The 14,582-nt window shown below is 41.7% G+C and overlaps 2 protein-coding genes and 1 long non-coding RNA gene across 4 annotated transcripts in view; 1 reads left to right on the forward strand and 2 right to left on the reverse strand.

The window, feature by feature from the left end:
- Positions 1-14,582, forward strand: part of LOC306999438 — a 743,560-nt gene that overhangs the window by 22,601 nt on the left and 706,377 nt on the right. The window lies entirely within an intron of this gene.
- LOC306999036 (putative ATP-dependent DNA helicase RecS) lies at positions 1,926-4,178 on the reverse strand. 2 transcript variants are annotated; one of them, XM_079613433.1, is made up of 4 exons: positions 3,170-4,178; positions 2,945-3,024; positions 2,539-2,675; positions 1,926-2,326 (listed from the first exon to the last, which is right to left on the reverse strand). In XM_079613433.1, exons 1-4 carry the CDS (start codon positions 3,241-3,243, stop codon positions 2,216-2,218), a joined length of 402 nt encoding a protein of 133 aa, XP_079469559.1. In that variant the 5' UTR covers positions 3,244-4,178; the 3' UTR covers positions 1,926-2,215. The 2 variants fall into 2 exon arrangements, 1 of the variants encoding a protein (XP_079469559.1); XR_013797707.1 differs by lacking the exon at positions 2,945-3,024 and having other exon boundaries at positions 1,926-2,675.
- Positions 11,893-13,933, reverse strand: LOC306999602 (uncharacterized protein). The gene is made up of 5 exons (XM_079614430.1): positions 13,656-13,933; positions 13,370-13,504; positions 12,975-13,184; positions 12,660-12,872; positions 11,893-12,488 (listed from the first exon to the last, which is right to left on the reverse strand). The coding sequence occupies exons 2-5, from the start codon at positions 13,379-13,381 to the stop codon at positions 12,351-12,353; spliced, it is 573 nt and encodes a 190-aa protein (XP_079470556.1). The 5' UTR covers positions 13,382-13,504; positions 13,656-13,933; the 3' UTR covers positions 11,893-12,350.

A 14,582-nucleotide genomic window follows, 5' to 3' on the forward strand; every position in this document is an offset into this window, starting at 1 on the left:
TGCGGCAAACACGACTAGAATTTGGCTTAAATAACCTCTGATGATGACGTTCTCTGTAGGTTATACAAATAAACCCCCAAAATATTAGATTTTATTATTATTATTTATGTTGGTACATTGTTCAGTATTATATTGAGAACACTTTTAGTTAAACTGTTTACATTTGTGAGGAATAAAATACTTCAAGTAGGCTAGAATGTCTACCAGTTGTAAGTTTTATCATTTTAATTTGCACTACAAAGAGTGTATGTGTATGTATATTTTTTATTACTTATTTTTGGTACATTTCTTAAGAAGCATACCGGTAATTTATTTTTGGATTTGTTGGCCAGTTGTGGTCTGTGCAATAAATATTAAAAGTTCTAAACCATCAATGTTTTATAATAATAATTTGTTCTAGTGTCCATTTCATTCATTTAACATATTTAATATTGGGGGTATCCAAGATATTTCACATATTTAAATTTTTCTTTCTTTTTTAAAGTTTTTTTTCAATAGTTACTTTGCCTGGTAATTAGTTACTTTTGTAATGATATAACTCAGTTACTAACTGAGTTACTTTTTGTGAGAAGTAACTAGTAACTATAACTAATTACTTTTTTTAAGTAACTTGACCAACACTGCTTATGGGCACACTCAATATGCATACAGTACTTTTCTCTTAACAGTACAAGTCAATGCAACACTTTCCCCTCGGGTTGCACACGATGTAACCTGGAATCGATTTTGGAATAACAGGGGTGGGAAAGGGAAAAACATCCCTCTTGATCTGCACCTTGAGCACCTTAACAACTTTCTTAAATCGTTTTTGAAGAACAAAGGCACTAACCTTACAGAGCAAACAGCTGATCGGGTCAGCAGATCTGCTGGTGTATTAAAAACACTGTTGGACACAGCAGACAGAGAGCTGCAGCTATCCCAGCCTAGTGGCATACACCATGAAGCTGATCTCCAAACTAACATTTTCACTATTCTTGAGGTACTTAGGAAGACAGAAGTTTTCAAACACCAACCGGGAAGACATTTCACTTCATTCCCTAACTTCAACAGAAACATTCTGTCCAAGGTCAACTTTAAGGACTTATGGCAATGGATGCGTGCCCGGCTGAAAGACTGGAGAGCTGTAGCACTTTAACTACTTCCTTGCATATTTTGTAACTTTGAATGTTGATGTACATGTTTAATTATTTATGTACAAAGAGTAAATATTTAAACAAAATCTATACACTAAGTGTCCCTGTATATAATGTTACTTTATCGATTATAATTAGCAATCAATAATCTTACTCTGTGTGCAGGTGTATAATAAATGGCACTTTTTCTTATTACGTCTTATTTCTTATTTATAAAAAGGAGTTTGCACAGTTTTATTTGACATTTATAGTTTATTAAAACACAATTTTTAAACATTTACAACATGTAAAACTGACAGAACAACCATGTTCCTACAAAAGTACACAAGGAAATCAAACTATTCAATAGATCACAAGAATCTCTGATTTTACTATTCGGAGTCTGAACTACTGACATTACTCCAGAGTGCATCATCGTCGTCGTCATCAAAGTACTTACTGAAATAGAGATCTGGGTCAGTTAAATACCCCCCTGAATCATCTTGCAGATCCACATCAATATCACCAAAAACATCGGCAATGATAATTAAAATTTATTTTGCATGGTCCAATGCCAAGTAATGTATGGCAAGTCAAATATGTGTTGACAATGGTCTAACACTGCATCCACCAGTTGCTGACTGAATCCTGTGCAAGCTGCATGTGAGGTGTACAGTCGATTAGAGGAATTGATTAAACTAACACGGTAGTCATTGAGCAATTCTACAATCAAAGATCTGTTTTTTGCATCCACATGCCTACATCTCAGATTGATTGGTTGTTCTTCAATCAGTTCATAATTTGGCATGGTTTCTGTACATGTGCCAGATGAACAAGAGCAAACAGTTTGACAGTATGTACAACATAAATGACGTGGCTCTACATGGCTGGGTTCTTCTTCAAAATGTGCATATAGAGATTTCCTAATACATGTGTTTTGTCCAAGAGCAAGCAGGTGTTTTACTACTTTATCCACCTTGTAGTACCGTCCGTTGTTGTAGAGGATGGCATGTGATTGCTGACCATGTCTTCCAGCCCTGCCAACCTGTTGTATAATTGTCTCAAGGTCCTTTGGAGCACCGTATATTACCACATGTGAAACATTAGGGAAATTCAACCCCATCCCTAAAGCAGTAGTCGCAACAACTATACGGCACTTTCCTTCCCCCCTTAGTGAAGCCAACACTCTCTCCTTGTTTTGGGGTAGGGTTTTGCTGTGGAACATACCAATGAGGAGGTTGTCACTTCTACAGGATGGATCACAGTATCCCCAGGCATGTCCTTGTAGTTCTGCCTTTAAGTATGAGAAAACTCTCCCCACTGATTTAAGTGTTTGACAGTAAATTAATACAGGTTGCATGTTTGATCCATTGTTTTTTGCATGTTGAACTATCCAATCTAGGCAATTCATGTTATGGTTGGGCACCTTGCACAATCCAAGACGGATGTTTGTCTTGTTAGGGCTAGCGATGATTTGAATGGCATTGTCCCTATGGAGTAATCTGACGACTCTGCTTCTGGACTTGATGTCAGCTGAGGCAGTCAGTGCCAAAACAGGTGTACCTGGGAGAATGTAAAAATGACAAAATAAACATTTGACCAATTTAATAAAGAATAAAACAAAAATTGTCAACTGTTTATGTTATACGATATGACAAGGAGGACTTAAAGGAATAGTTCACCTCAAAATGAAAATTATAGGGAAAATAAATAATATTTGAAACAATAGATTATATATATAGCTGGAATATTGACGTTATAATAGCCTACAAATGAGATATTCCACAACAACTTGGGTAGGAGCAACACAGAGGGGAGTACATCTTACTCACCCTCCTTGGTGATAGATCTCAGCTCTCCGAGCTTGGCAAAACTTTCTCTGAATGCCGACTCGCCTTTGGAAGCCTCGCCCCTGAGGAAAAACAAAACGGAGAGTACAATATTCCACAAGAATCTTGTTTTATATTTTTTAATTACAAATGACAACATTGTCTGAGATATCAAGTATGCAAAAAAGCCCTACATATTATATTTAACAGTATTAAGTGCTAACTTACCATTTGTATGTAACGTGGACCTCGTCAACGACGATGCCAACAAGGTTGATCTGGTATATTTCAGAGGCTAGCATTTGTCGCCATTTGTTGTTTAGCAGCCAGGACTCGGGGCTTCAGGACCATCTTAATGTACTTAATGACTCCATGTTGTAGGAGACAGAACTGAAGCAGAGAGGATTCTTTATAAGTTAGTTGAGGGAGATTCAGACTTAGACCTGGCAGATGAGGAGAGAGATTAGGATGAATTTGAACCTGATGTACAAGAAGATGGTGAAGAAGAGGAAGAAAATGCAAGAGACTCAGATGAGCAGACAGAATCAGACACAGAGACAGAAAGGGATGAGCAGGAAAGACGTCGCCCTCTGTCGACCAGGAGTAACACGTATGTATTAATTATGAATTCATTAGTTCCAGGATAATTTATTCAGTTCTAGTAGTTAGTCACACACACACACACTATTCACTACAACCAGTGATAAATAATCTGTGATAAATATAATTTATCAGTGAGGCTTGAAAATTATGCAAATTAAGTTTTTACTTACGAGTGGTCAATAGGAGACCATATCACATCCATAACACTGAGATTCAAATAGATTTGTTTGAGGATTGATTATTATTATAATTATTAACTTTCATTTATTGTGTTTTGTTCCCATCATAATAGATTCACACCTGTGCTACCTGGGCTTCCTGACTGTAAAGATGAAGTCCAATTCAGTACTTTTCCCAGTACATTGACAACAACATTTTCAAGAATTTGGCTGAATTTACAAATCAAAGAGAGCTACAAACTAGAGGAGTGTCTCTAAATACTACTCCACAAGAAATGAAGATTTTCTTTGGCATTTCGATCCACATGGCCTGCCTAGGATATCCCAGAATTAAAATGTTTTGGGTCAAAAAAACAAAAGTGCAAGTTATAAGCAGCAAAATGACAAGGGATAAGTTTTTCAAGCTGAAAAGCTCACTCAAGAGTGTGGATGATCTGGCTATAACAGAGGAAACAAAGAAGGCAGACATTCTTTGGAAAGTCAGGCCATTACTTGACCGCGTGAGGCAAGGCTGCCTCAACCTCCCAAAGGCAGAGAAGGTCTGCATTGATGAGCAAATTATCCCTTTCACAGGCCGCTGTCCAGTCAGACAATATGTTCAAGGCAAGCCAAACCCTACTGGCCTAAAGGTCTTTGTCCTTGCTTCTCCAAATGGTCTGATGCTGGATTTTGAAGTGTACCAAGGGAAGAATACATTCAATGGCCAAAGACTGGGAGTTGGACAAGCAGCAGTCCTACGCATGGTTGAGTCTGTTCCCACTGGAAGTCACATATTCTTCGACCGATACTTGACAACAATCAATCTCATGGATGCATTGCTGGCAAAGGGCTTTCCAGCAACAGGTACCATAATGAAGAACCGAGTCCCAAAGCAGAGCAAACTGCCAACCGACAAGGTGATGAAGAAAGAGGGGAGAGGAGCATCAGTGTCTATGGTCAGAAAGAGTCCTGAACTGGCAATCACAAAATGGTATGACAAAAAACCAGTGCTAATGACCTCCACAGTTCATGGGAAAGATCCTGAAGATGTCTGCAACAGATGGTCCAAAAAAAAAATGTCCATGTCCCAGTGAGAAGACCAGCAGTGATCAGGGAGTATAATGACAACATGGGTGGCGTGGACCTGTGTGACCGCATGCTGAGCTTTTATCGCATGTCAAGAAGGTCCAAGAAATGGACATTGCGTGTAATTACTCACTTCTTTGATGTTGCCATCACAAACTCGTGGATCCAATACAAATCTGACAGCTAAGCACTTAACAGACCAGCGAAGAACACCCAACAGTACCTGGACTTCAAATTGCACCTGGCTGAGGAGTTGTTGGAATGTCCAGAACTTGTAGACAGCAGTGAAACAAGTGAAGAAGATTATGAGGCACCAACTAAAATGAGGATCCCGCACCACCGGTGGCAGGATAAGAGCCACCCACATGCCAGAGATGGTAGAAATTAACTGTCACGATCCACACTCAAGGAGACAAGGGAGATCCAATAGCAGTGTAGCGTATGGGAGCTGAATGCATGATTCGTTTATCTGAACAATGTACACATTCTTGCCAGAGACTAAGAAGACCCCTGGGACTTTAAGCACAGGATATTGACCACTTGATTAAGTTAATGAATAACACCCAGAACACAGCCCTGTTCTTTAAGTTTTCAAAGATTACCCTGTTTTGCATCAAGTGACCCACAAAAGCGCTATTCAGGACACAAACCGACATTGTCCACTGATATGATTACTGACTCCCCAAAGGTTCGTCACGAGGTCCGAACTTTGAATGACTCAACACCCCCAAACTCCCATTCCAAGATCGCGTGATGCCTTAAAGACCTTCCACTATTACACACACACACTCATGGACTATGAAACTGAAATTTCCACATATGATCCAATAGCAATGTTTTTGATATATATTTTTATGTGTATAATTGGTCAAGATAATGTCTGAGGTATATATACAACGCTATTATGTTAATCAAAAATCACTATGCTAGTGATTATGAGGAAATTATGTAACCCTGTATTTCTTTCATCCAAAAACGTCATTCGAGGTGTCATTGTAATGGGAAAAACATGTCGGAGTCGAATCTTGACTGCAAAGTACAATAATATGCATTTATTCTAGGAAATACCATATTTCTAAATATGAATGTTAAATTCGATCTCTCACATGACATAGTCAAAACATAGTTTCTTCACAAACAAAGAAACATCTTTCCCGCTCCAGATCAGAAGACCTGATTTGCTGTTGTCCCAAAAAGAAGGCGTAAACATATGTTTTAAAAGGTAGAGTCCCCCTCTCTTCTCTGACTTTACGCTATCCAACTCTCTTACGGCTCTTGAAGAAAACAAGCCTCTCCAGCGAGCTTCTCGCTCTCTGACCTCACCTCCTGCCTCTTCTCCCCCACGCAACGCTTCTCCAAGGAACATCTGAGAAGGGCACCGGCCTGCTCACTCAGACAACACATGTTTGAGTCGTAGCTGCCGTTCTTGCAACTAAGTTATTCGCCTCTTCCTTCACGGGAGATGAATCTTATTTTCCGGTAACGTTACATTCAGTGAGCCTTTTAAGCTTCCCGCGACACCGGAAGACGCAGCAGAAACAGGACACCGTCCGCGCTCCCTGCCTCTCAGCATCACCCGAACAGAGAACAAACTAGCAAGTATTGACCTCTTTAAAGCTGATTCCAGGTGTCTCTTGAAATTAGGTTCCTGTCTGTAATTATTACCAGCTATTCTCTTTCTCTCTTCTTATTTTCTCTCTTTCATTTCATCCACTCTGATCACGCTATTTCTTATGTTCTTGTTTGTTTAAATGTTTGTTTGTTTTATTGTTTGCATTTTTACGTACGTTTAGCCTATAGTTGTAGCTCATGTAATCTCTAGTTTTGACATTTATTAAAACCCATTCATACTTTGACTGTCTCTGTGTTTGAAAACCCCATTTTATGAAGTCACTGAAATGCCAAAGATCTAATTAAGCTACACGCTCGATATTATAGACTACTTTGAGTAGTTTTAATTCATAAACTCAGAAAGTCTTATGTTCATGGCCAGAAGATAAACTTTCTTGGAGTTTGTAAACACGGTAATAACCTTTGCTGATCTGTGATAAGCTATCTTACATAGGTACACTTGGTGGACAAGTGACTGATTTTAAAAACGAGACCAGATCAGTTAATAGGTAAATACCGAAAATTGATAAAGTAAATGTATGTGCGATTTATTAATTATGACCATGAGTTATGATTATTAATATTTCCAAAATTCCCTATTGAGCTAATTCGCATGGACCCAGAGTCCGAGTCATTTACGTTACAGCAGTAAGTTATTTAATGAGGGAAATCCGTTACTCACAATCCAGTCCAGGCAAGGGTCAAAATCCAAAAACAAGAACACAAATAGGAACAGGAAACACAGGGAACAGAAGTGGCGTGATAATAGACAAGGACTCGGTTACAAACATTGAAACAACCAGGGTATATATACACACACAGAACTAACAATGAAACAGGGAACAGCTGGGAACAATGATGAAGGGGAACAGCTGAGTGCAATGAACAGTGATTACAACAGATAAGCATTGTGGGGAATGCAGTTCACTATGTGACAGACACCGTGGGGGACGAGGACCTCTAGTGGACACCAAGGAACATGAACCAGACACCGTGACATAACCCCCCCTCTACGGAGCGGCTAACAGACGCTCCAAGACCCACAAAAAACAAACAAAACAAGAGTCCAGGAGGGAGGTGGAACGGTGGAGGATCAGGGGGAGGGATGGGGGGCCAGGTCCATGAAGGGGAACAGGGGAAACAGACAGTCCATCGGGCGGCCAGGGCGAAGCAGACGAACCATCGGGCGGCCAGAACAGAGGAGACGACTCCTCGGGCGGCCAGGGCAGAGACGACCCCTCGGGCGGCCAGGGCGGAGACGACCCCTCGGGCGGCCAGGGTGGAGACGACCCCTCGGGCGGCCAGGGCGGAGACGACCCATCGGGCGGCCAGGGCGGAGACGACCCATCGGGCGGCCAGGGCGGAGACGACCCATCGGGCGGCCAGGGCGGAGAGGTCACCAGCTCAGGCACAGGAACAGACACTGGCTCTGGGTCGGCAGGCGTGACGTAAAGCTCAGGCTCGGCAGGCGTGACATGAAGCTCAGGCTCGGCAGGCGTGACGTGAACCTCAGGCTCGGCAGGTATGCTGTGTCTCCTCCAAGCATGCAGTACTGCTACTGCATAAAAAAGGAAGACAGCCTTCTTTGCCGTGGCAGGACTGACGGGAACAGCCTCCGGCACAGGATCAGTCTCTGCATCAGCAGACGTGGCGCGAACTGTCTCTGGATTGACGGAACTCATGTGTTTCCTCCATGCACTCAGAACAGTCAATGTATAAAAAAGGAAGACCACCTTCTTCGCCATGGCAGGACTGATGATGGGCAGTTCTGGGATGACCCCTGGGACGACAGCGGGTTGCACAGGGACGGCCTCAGGGACGACAGCGGGTTGCACGGGGACGGCCTCCGGGACGAAAGCAGGCTGCTCGGAGGGGACGGCCTCCGGGACGACAGCGGGCTGCTCGGGGACGGACTCTGGGACGACAGCGGGCTGCTCGAGGACGACCTCCGGTTCTTTGGGGAAACTGGAGGTCTTCCTCCTCCTCCGCCGTTTCGGATGGCGATGTGCAGGCTCTGGGCTGGACAGAAACCGTGGCGAACAGAGCTCTGGGCTGGGCGGAATCAGCGGCGGACGGAGCTCTGGACTGGACATCACCAACCCAGGGTCGAAGAGGGGCCAGAGTGGAGAATGGTGTCTTGATTCCTCTCGACCACCTCCTCCACTGTTGCCTCCACGGGTCCCGCAAAATTTGACCAATCGGGTCCCCTCAAAAAATTATCTTCTCTCCCACTCAGTGGCTGGGGAAGAGACATTGAGAGACATACCGCTGGATCTTGTGGTGACGGAGTCCTTCTGTCACGATCCACACTCAAGGAGACAAGGGAGATCCAATAGTAGTAAGTTATTTAATGAGGGAAATCCGTTACTCACAATCCAGTCCAGGCAAGGGTCAAAATCCAAATAGGGCAATACAGAACACAAATAGGAACAGGAAACACAGGGAACAGAAGTGGCGTGATAATAGACAATGACTCGGTTACAAATATTGAAACAACCAGGGTATATATACACACACAGAACTAACAATGAAACAGGGAACAGCTGGGAACAATGATGAAGGGGAACAGCTGAGTGCAATGAACAGTGATTACAACAGACAAGGATTTTGGGGAATGCAGTTCACAATGTGACAGAGACCGTGGGGGACGAGGACCTCTAGTGGACACCAAGGAACATGAACCAGACACCATGACATTAACCATGCAGAAATAAGGGCTGCAAAAGCAAGATGTTTCTCTGCATTACCAAAAAGAGAAAATGCTTCCAGGAGTATCACTACTAAGCAAGTGAAACAATCGAAAATAATAATTACTTTAGATTTTTTTTATGTTGAATTTATTCTTGGATTAAACAGCCACATTCTGTTCATTTTTGTTTTGTTTTCTGAGTTCGGCTGTCTTTTAGAACTAAATTGGTCCTGTGGTCCACTACAGTGGACATGCTGTAAAATAAAAAATAACATTTAAAAACTCAAATTGTAGAATGTTTTTTTTTAACCCCAAATAAGTAGGAAATCACACACACACACACACACACACACACACACACAAATTAAATGGAGGCAATTAAATGGAACTGAGAGACAATACACATGGGTTCATGAAAGAGATAATGTAATGTCATTTGCTAGATGGGATAGATTTTACGGGTTTAAGCATCATCTTAATATTTTTAATAAATGTTCAATTATTCCGATTATTTTCAGATCATGGAATGGTGCAATGTAGTTTTATTTTAAACTCTCTCAAACCTAGAGGTGCTTACTGGCATCTTAATATTTCTCTGCTGAGTGACAAGTTTTTTAGGGACTCTTAAGTTTTTTTGGGAGAATTACAGGAATACAAAGCACGAATTTCAATCAGTACAACAGTGGTGGGACTTTGGCAAGGTTCAAATTAAACAGTTCTGTCAGCAGTACACTCACAACGTAACTAGAGAGATAAGAAGATCTTTGGAGAATTTAGAAACTGAAATAAATGTCAACAGTTAGCTGAATCTACTGGAGATAAGTACTATTTAGAAATTGGATTAAGGAAAAAGGCTCGGTTAGATGATCTACTGGGGTATAGAATACAAGGGGCAGTGGTCCGGTCAAGATTTCAAAGTATAGCTCAAATGGAGCTATACTCCGGACTGCCAGGCCTCAGGTTGTCAGAGCGGGAGGGCACACATCACACCCCTCGTCCTCAACACTGGTGTCCCTCAGGGTTGTGTACTGAGTCCTTTGCTGTACTCCCTGTACACCCACGACTGTGCCGCCAGACACAACTTCAACACTATCTTGAAGTTTGTGGACGACACGGTTGTGGTGGGCATGATCACTAACAATGAGGAACGGGCCTACCTACAGGAGGTGTCAGATCTGACAACGTGGTGCAAGGAAAACAGTCTACTGCTTGATGAAGAGAAGACCAAGGAGGTGGTGGTGAATTTCTGTCCAAAATGTCACAGGACCTACACCCCTCTCCTGATAGACGGGACACCAGTGGAGAGGGTGAGTAGTTTTAAATACCTCGGAGTGCACATTTCCGAGGATTTATCATGGACTGTACACACGGACATTGTGGTGAGAAAGGTAAGACAGCGCCTTTATCACCTCAGACAGCTCAGGAGATTCAAGGTCTCCCAACGGATCCTGATTTCCTTTTACACTGCTGCTGTACAGAGTATACTAACTGGAGCAATATCTGTCTGGAACGGTAACAGCTCCTGTGGGGACCAGCGAGCCCTGCAGAGGGGGGTGAAGACCGCTGAGCGGACAATGAGTACCACACTCCCCTCTCTGCATGACTTATACATCACACGCTGCAACAACAGGGCCAGAGGAATTATCAAGGATCCCAATCACCCTTGCAACAAACTGTTTGGCAGATGTCTGCGCTGTCATAAAACACGCACAGAGAGGATGAGGAACAGTTTTTTCCCTGCGGCAATCAGAGCCCTGAACGCTGCACTCTAAACACTTTAACTTTTAAACACACTTCAACACTTTTAACCCAGCCATACTGAACTTTAATATTTGTACATCTGCTTGTCGATTTAGTTGTAACTTATATCTATAATAATATTCTTCATTCATAACTATTGCACATTGATTTTATTACTATTGCATATGTAAACTAGCCATGACCATAACTTATGTATAACTTAATATTAACTTAACCCTCTGGGGACCAAGGTGTTTTTGGGGTCCTTGAGATGTTTTGACATGACCTGATATTAGTATTTTTTTCAGTTGCTTATAAACATATTAATGGCAAAGGTGTAATTACACTCTATTTAGCACGAACATGGCTATCATAATATGTGAGCAACATGTATGTACATGTTTGCATTTTTGAGAGAATATTATTTATGCGTGGTTATTCAAAAAACTCAAACTTAAATGTTCTGATATAAGACCACAAACTACCAACTTCACATATTCCCACTATACTTTTGACTAATGGAAGTTGTCGGCTAGAGTTTTTACTTCAAAATGATCTGAAAATCATCCGGGCTAATCGTTCACATTAAACAATAGATTGATTTAAATTTTGTAAGACACTTTTTGTTTGGAAAGGCAATATGCAGGTGGGCGTGAATGATCCAACAAGGTCATGAATAATGTCCTAATTCACACCTGAGAGAAGACAAAGACCTGCTAATGCTGCATACTAATGAGCCGTTCAGGTGTCACTGAGCAACAAGAAAGAATGCAAAGACAACACACACACATATATATACATAGATACATACATACATACAGGCTATAGGCTATATATATTACTACAGAATTGGTTCAGAGTTGGAAACATCTTGAAAAAAACGGCGACGCTGACACTGTGAACTCAAGTAAGTGTTAGGGCATGACACTAAAATAAGAAAACAACAAAAGAACCAAAACACAAATTATATTATACTGAAAAACATTTATTTTTTCCTTCTTAGCCTGGACAAGGGTTTCACAAACACACATGCACGCAAACGCCATGGAGGGAAACTGAAAAACATTAATTTTCTTTAATGAAAAAAATACTGAAAAATGTTATGTTTTACTGAAAAACATTCATTTTTTTTCTTCTTAGCCTGGACAAGGGTTTCACAAGCTCACTTTCGTTGTTTGGCCGCATGCCTCCTTCTGGCCAAAGCCTCCTCTTCTGCCTTGGTTTTTTCTGGCTGCGACAGCGCTTGAGGATGGCTGGCAGTCGAACACCCTCCGTCTCTCCATCTCCTTCAAGGCTGCTTGCTTTCTTAAAGCTTTTGTCCTTACTTCCAGCCGACAGGATGTTTTGACATATCTTCTGATCCACTGGTCCATACTTTATGTCTTCTCTATTGAACATTTCTACTGCAGTCTTCTTTTGGGTCAGCATGGTGCGTTTAACAGTTTGGATGGCACTCAGAGTGCTGATGCTCATGCTGCCACTTTTTGAGTTAATGATTTCTGACATGTAACTGAAAGATGACTCAATCAGTGGCCCATGGAACACAGACAATGCTGTGTGCTGGGTACCTTCCTGTATCAGAAACATCTGCCCACCAGCTGACAGCATCTTCTCCATCAGTGAATGTTGGCAGGCTCTGGTCCACACCATACTGGAGAATCTAAGGCAAGATAAGAACTATTTAATTATCCCACCAGGCACATTTAACCTCCACAGAAGCAAGATATGAAGTTAAAAATTAAACAACAACAGTAAACATCAAAAGCATCCATACACAAGACTCACAAACACATTACATACTAATAATAGGGACGTGCATTATTCAGCTAACCTCTTGCTGAACATCCACATCAGCAGGGAGAAACTTGCTTAGCATCTCCATCAGTTCTCTCAGCAGATGTCCAGTCTTGGAGTGCCCCCTCGCAATAGGGTCAACAGCAGACAGGCACTGTAGGGTCATGCTCTCCAGTGGCAGCTTTCTCTGCAGGTATTCCCCACAAGCAATGTATCCCTGGAGTACTTGGTCCAGGAAGGGCTTCAGCATCTGTATAAATATCAACAATAACACACTGGTATAGTAGTGCTCCTTTACCATTGGCAAATGTTTTTTGTCCAAAAGTTGGGTAACTAATTTTAATCCACTCACATGGTGTTTTGGATGCTCCCGTCTGAATCTATCTGCCACACGACCCACATACAGATCTCTTGCAGTCAGCAGTTTGTCTCCCTTGAGTTCGAGACCTGCCAGGGTCCTGGGGATTGGTGGCAGGTGTTCTGGCTTCACAAAGCATGCAAGAAAGTTGGTGAAAACCTGCAGCTGCTTGTCATGCAACTTGTGCACAAGGGTGTCACGACCCTGAGGAAGTAGTTATATTGTACAAGTGAGAGATGAATATGAATTTCCACCATACAAGCTCAGTAAGACACAACCAGTTACACTGGTAACATAAAATACAATATGTTAAAATACCTCTGGGGTAGCATTTAAAACTATCCAAAATGTATGATAGAACATAGTTGTGAAACACTATTTCAATATACCTGGAACACCATAACATATTCTTTCAGAAGAGCCAGGACGCCTATGTAGACACTGAGATGGAGCTCTGTTTTGGTGTCTTCATGCCAGTTTCTTAACCAACTGCTGCTTTCTGTCTCTGCCCTGCTGTGTCATTCCTGGAAGAGAATATATCAAAGCTCTAATTTGTTGATTTACCCAAGCAAATGTCAGATAGTGACCATGCAGGCCAATGTTGACACACCATAGATATTCCCATAATTTGGCCACATTACCCAGCCAATCTACAACAGCCATGTGTTGATTTACCTTTCCCACTGAGGTCCTTATGAAAAGTCTGAATGTGTCTCTGGGCCTTTTCATTCTTATGATGAGCATCATAGAGTTTTTCCAAAGGTTCTTTGTACAGAGCCTTGTCTTCTGCATTCATGAACCCCAAGAATAGGACCTTATAAGCAGGAAGCATGGTTTGAGTGCTGAGTCCAACATCATAAGACGACAGCCAACGGTGTGGGATGAATCTCTTTGGAGTTGAACCGGGAATGCTCATGTAATCACAGATCTCTTGGAGATAAGCCCGCTGACAAATAGAATAATAGACAATGACTCGGTTACAAATATTGAAACAACCAGGGTATATATACACACACAGAACTAACAATGAAACAGGGAACAGCTGGGAACAATGATGAAGGGGAACAGCTGAGTGCAATGAACAGTGATTACAACAGACAAGGATTGTGGGGAATGCAGTTCACAATGTGACAGAGACCGTGGGGGACGAGGACCTCTAGTGGACACCAAGGAACATGAACCAGACACCATGACATTAACCATGCAGAAATAAGGGCTGCAAAAGCAAGATGTTTCTCTGCATTACCAAAAAGAGAAAATGCTTCCAGGAGTATCACTACTAAGCAAGTGAAACAATCGAAAATAATAATTACTTTAGATTTTTTTTATGTTGAATTTATTCTTGGATTAAACAGCCACATTCTGTTCATTTTTGTTTTGTTTTCTGAGTTCGGCTGTCTTTTAGAACTAAATTGGTCCTGTGGTCCACTACAGTGGACATGCTGTAAAATAAAAAATAACATTTAAAAACTCTAAATTGTAGAATGTTTTTTTTTAACCCCAAATAAGTAGGAAATCACACACACACACACACACACACACACACACACACACAAATTAAATGGAGGCAATTAAATGGAACTGAGAGACAATACACATGGG

This window comes from Phoxinus phoxinus, assembly GCF_949152265.1.
Source record: "Phoxinus phoxinus genome assembly, chromosome: 5".
NCBI lineage: Eukaryota > Metazoa > Chordata > Actinopteri > Cypriniformes > Leuciscidae > Phoxinus > Phoxinus phoxinus.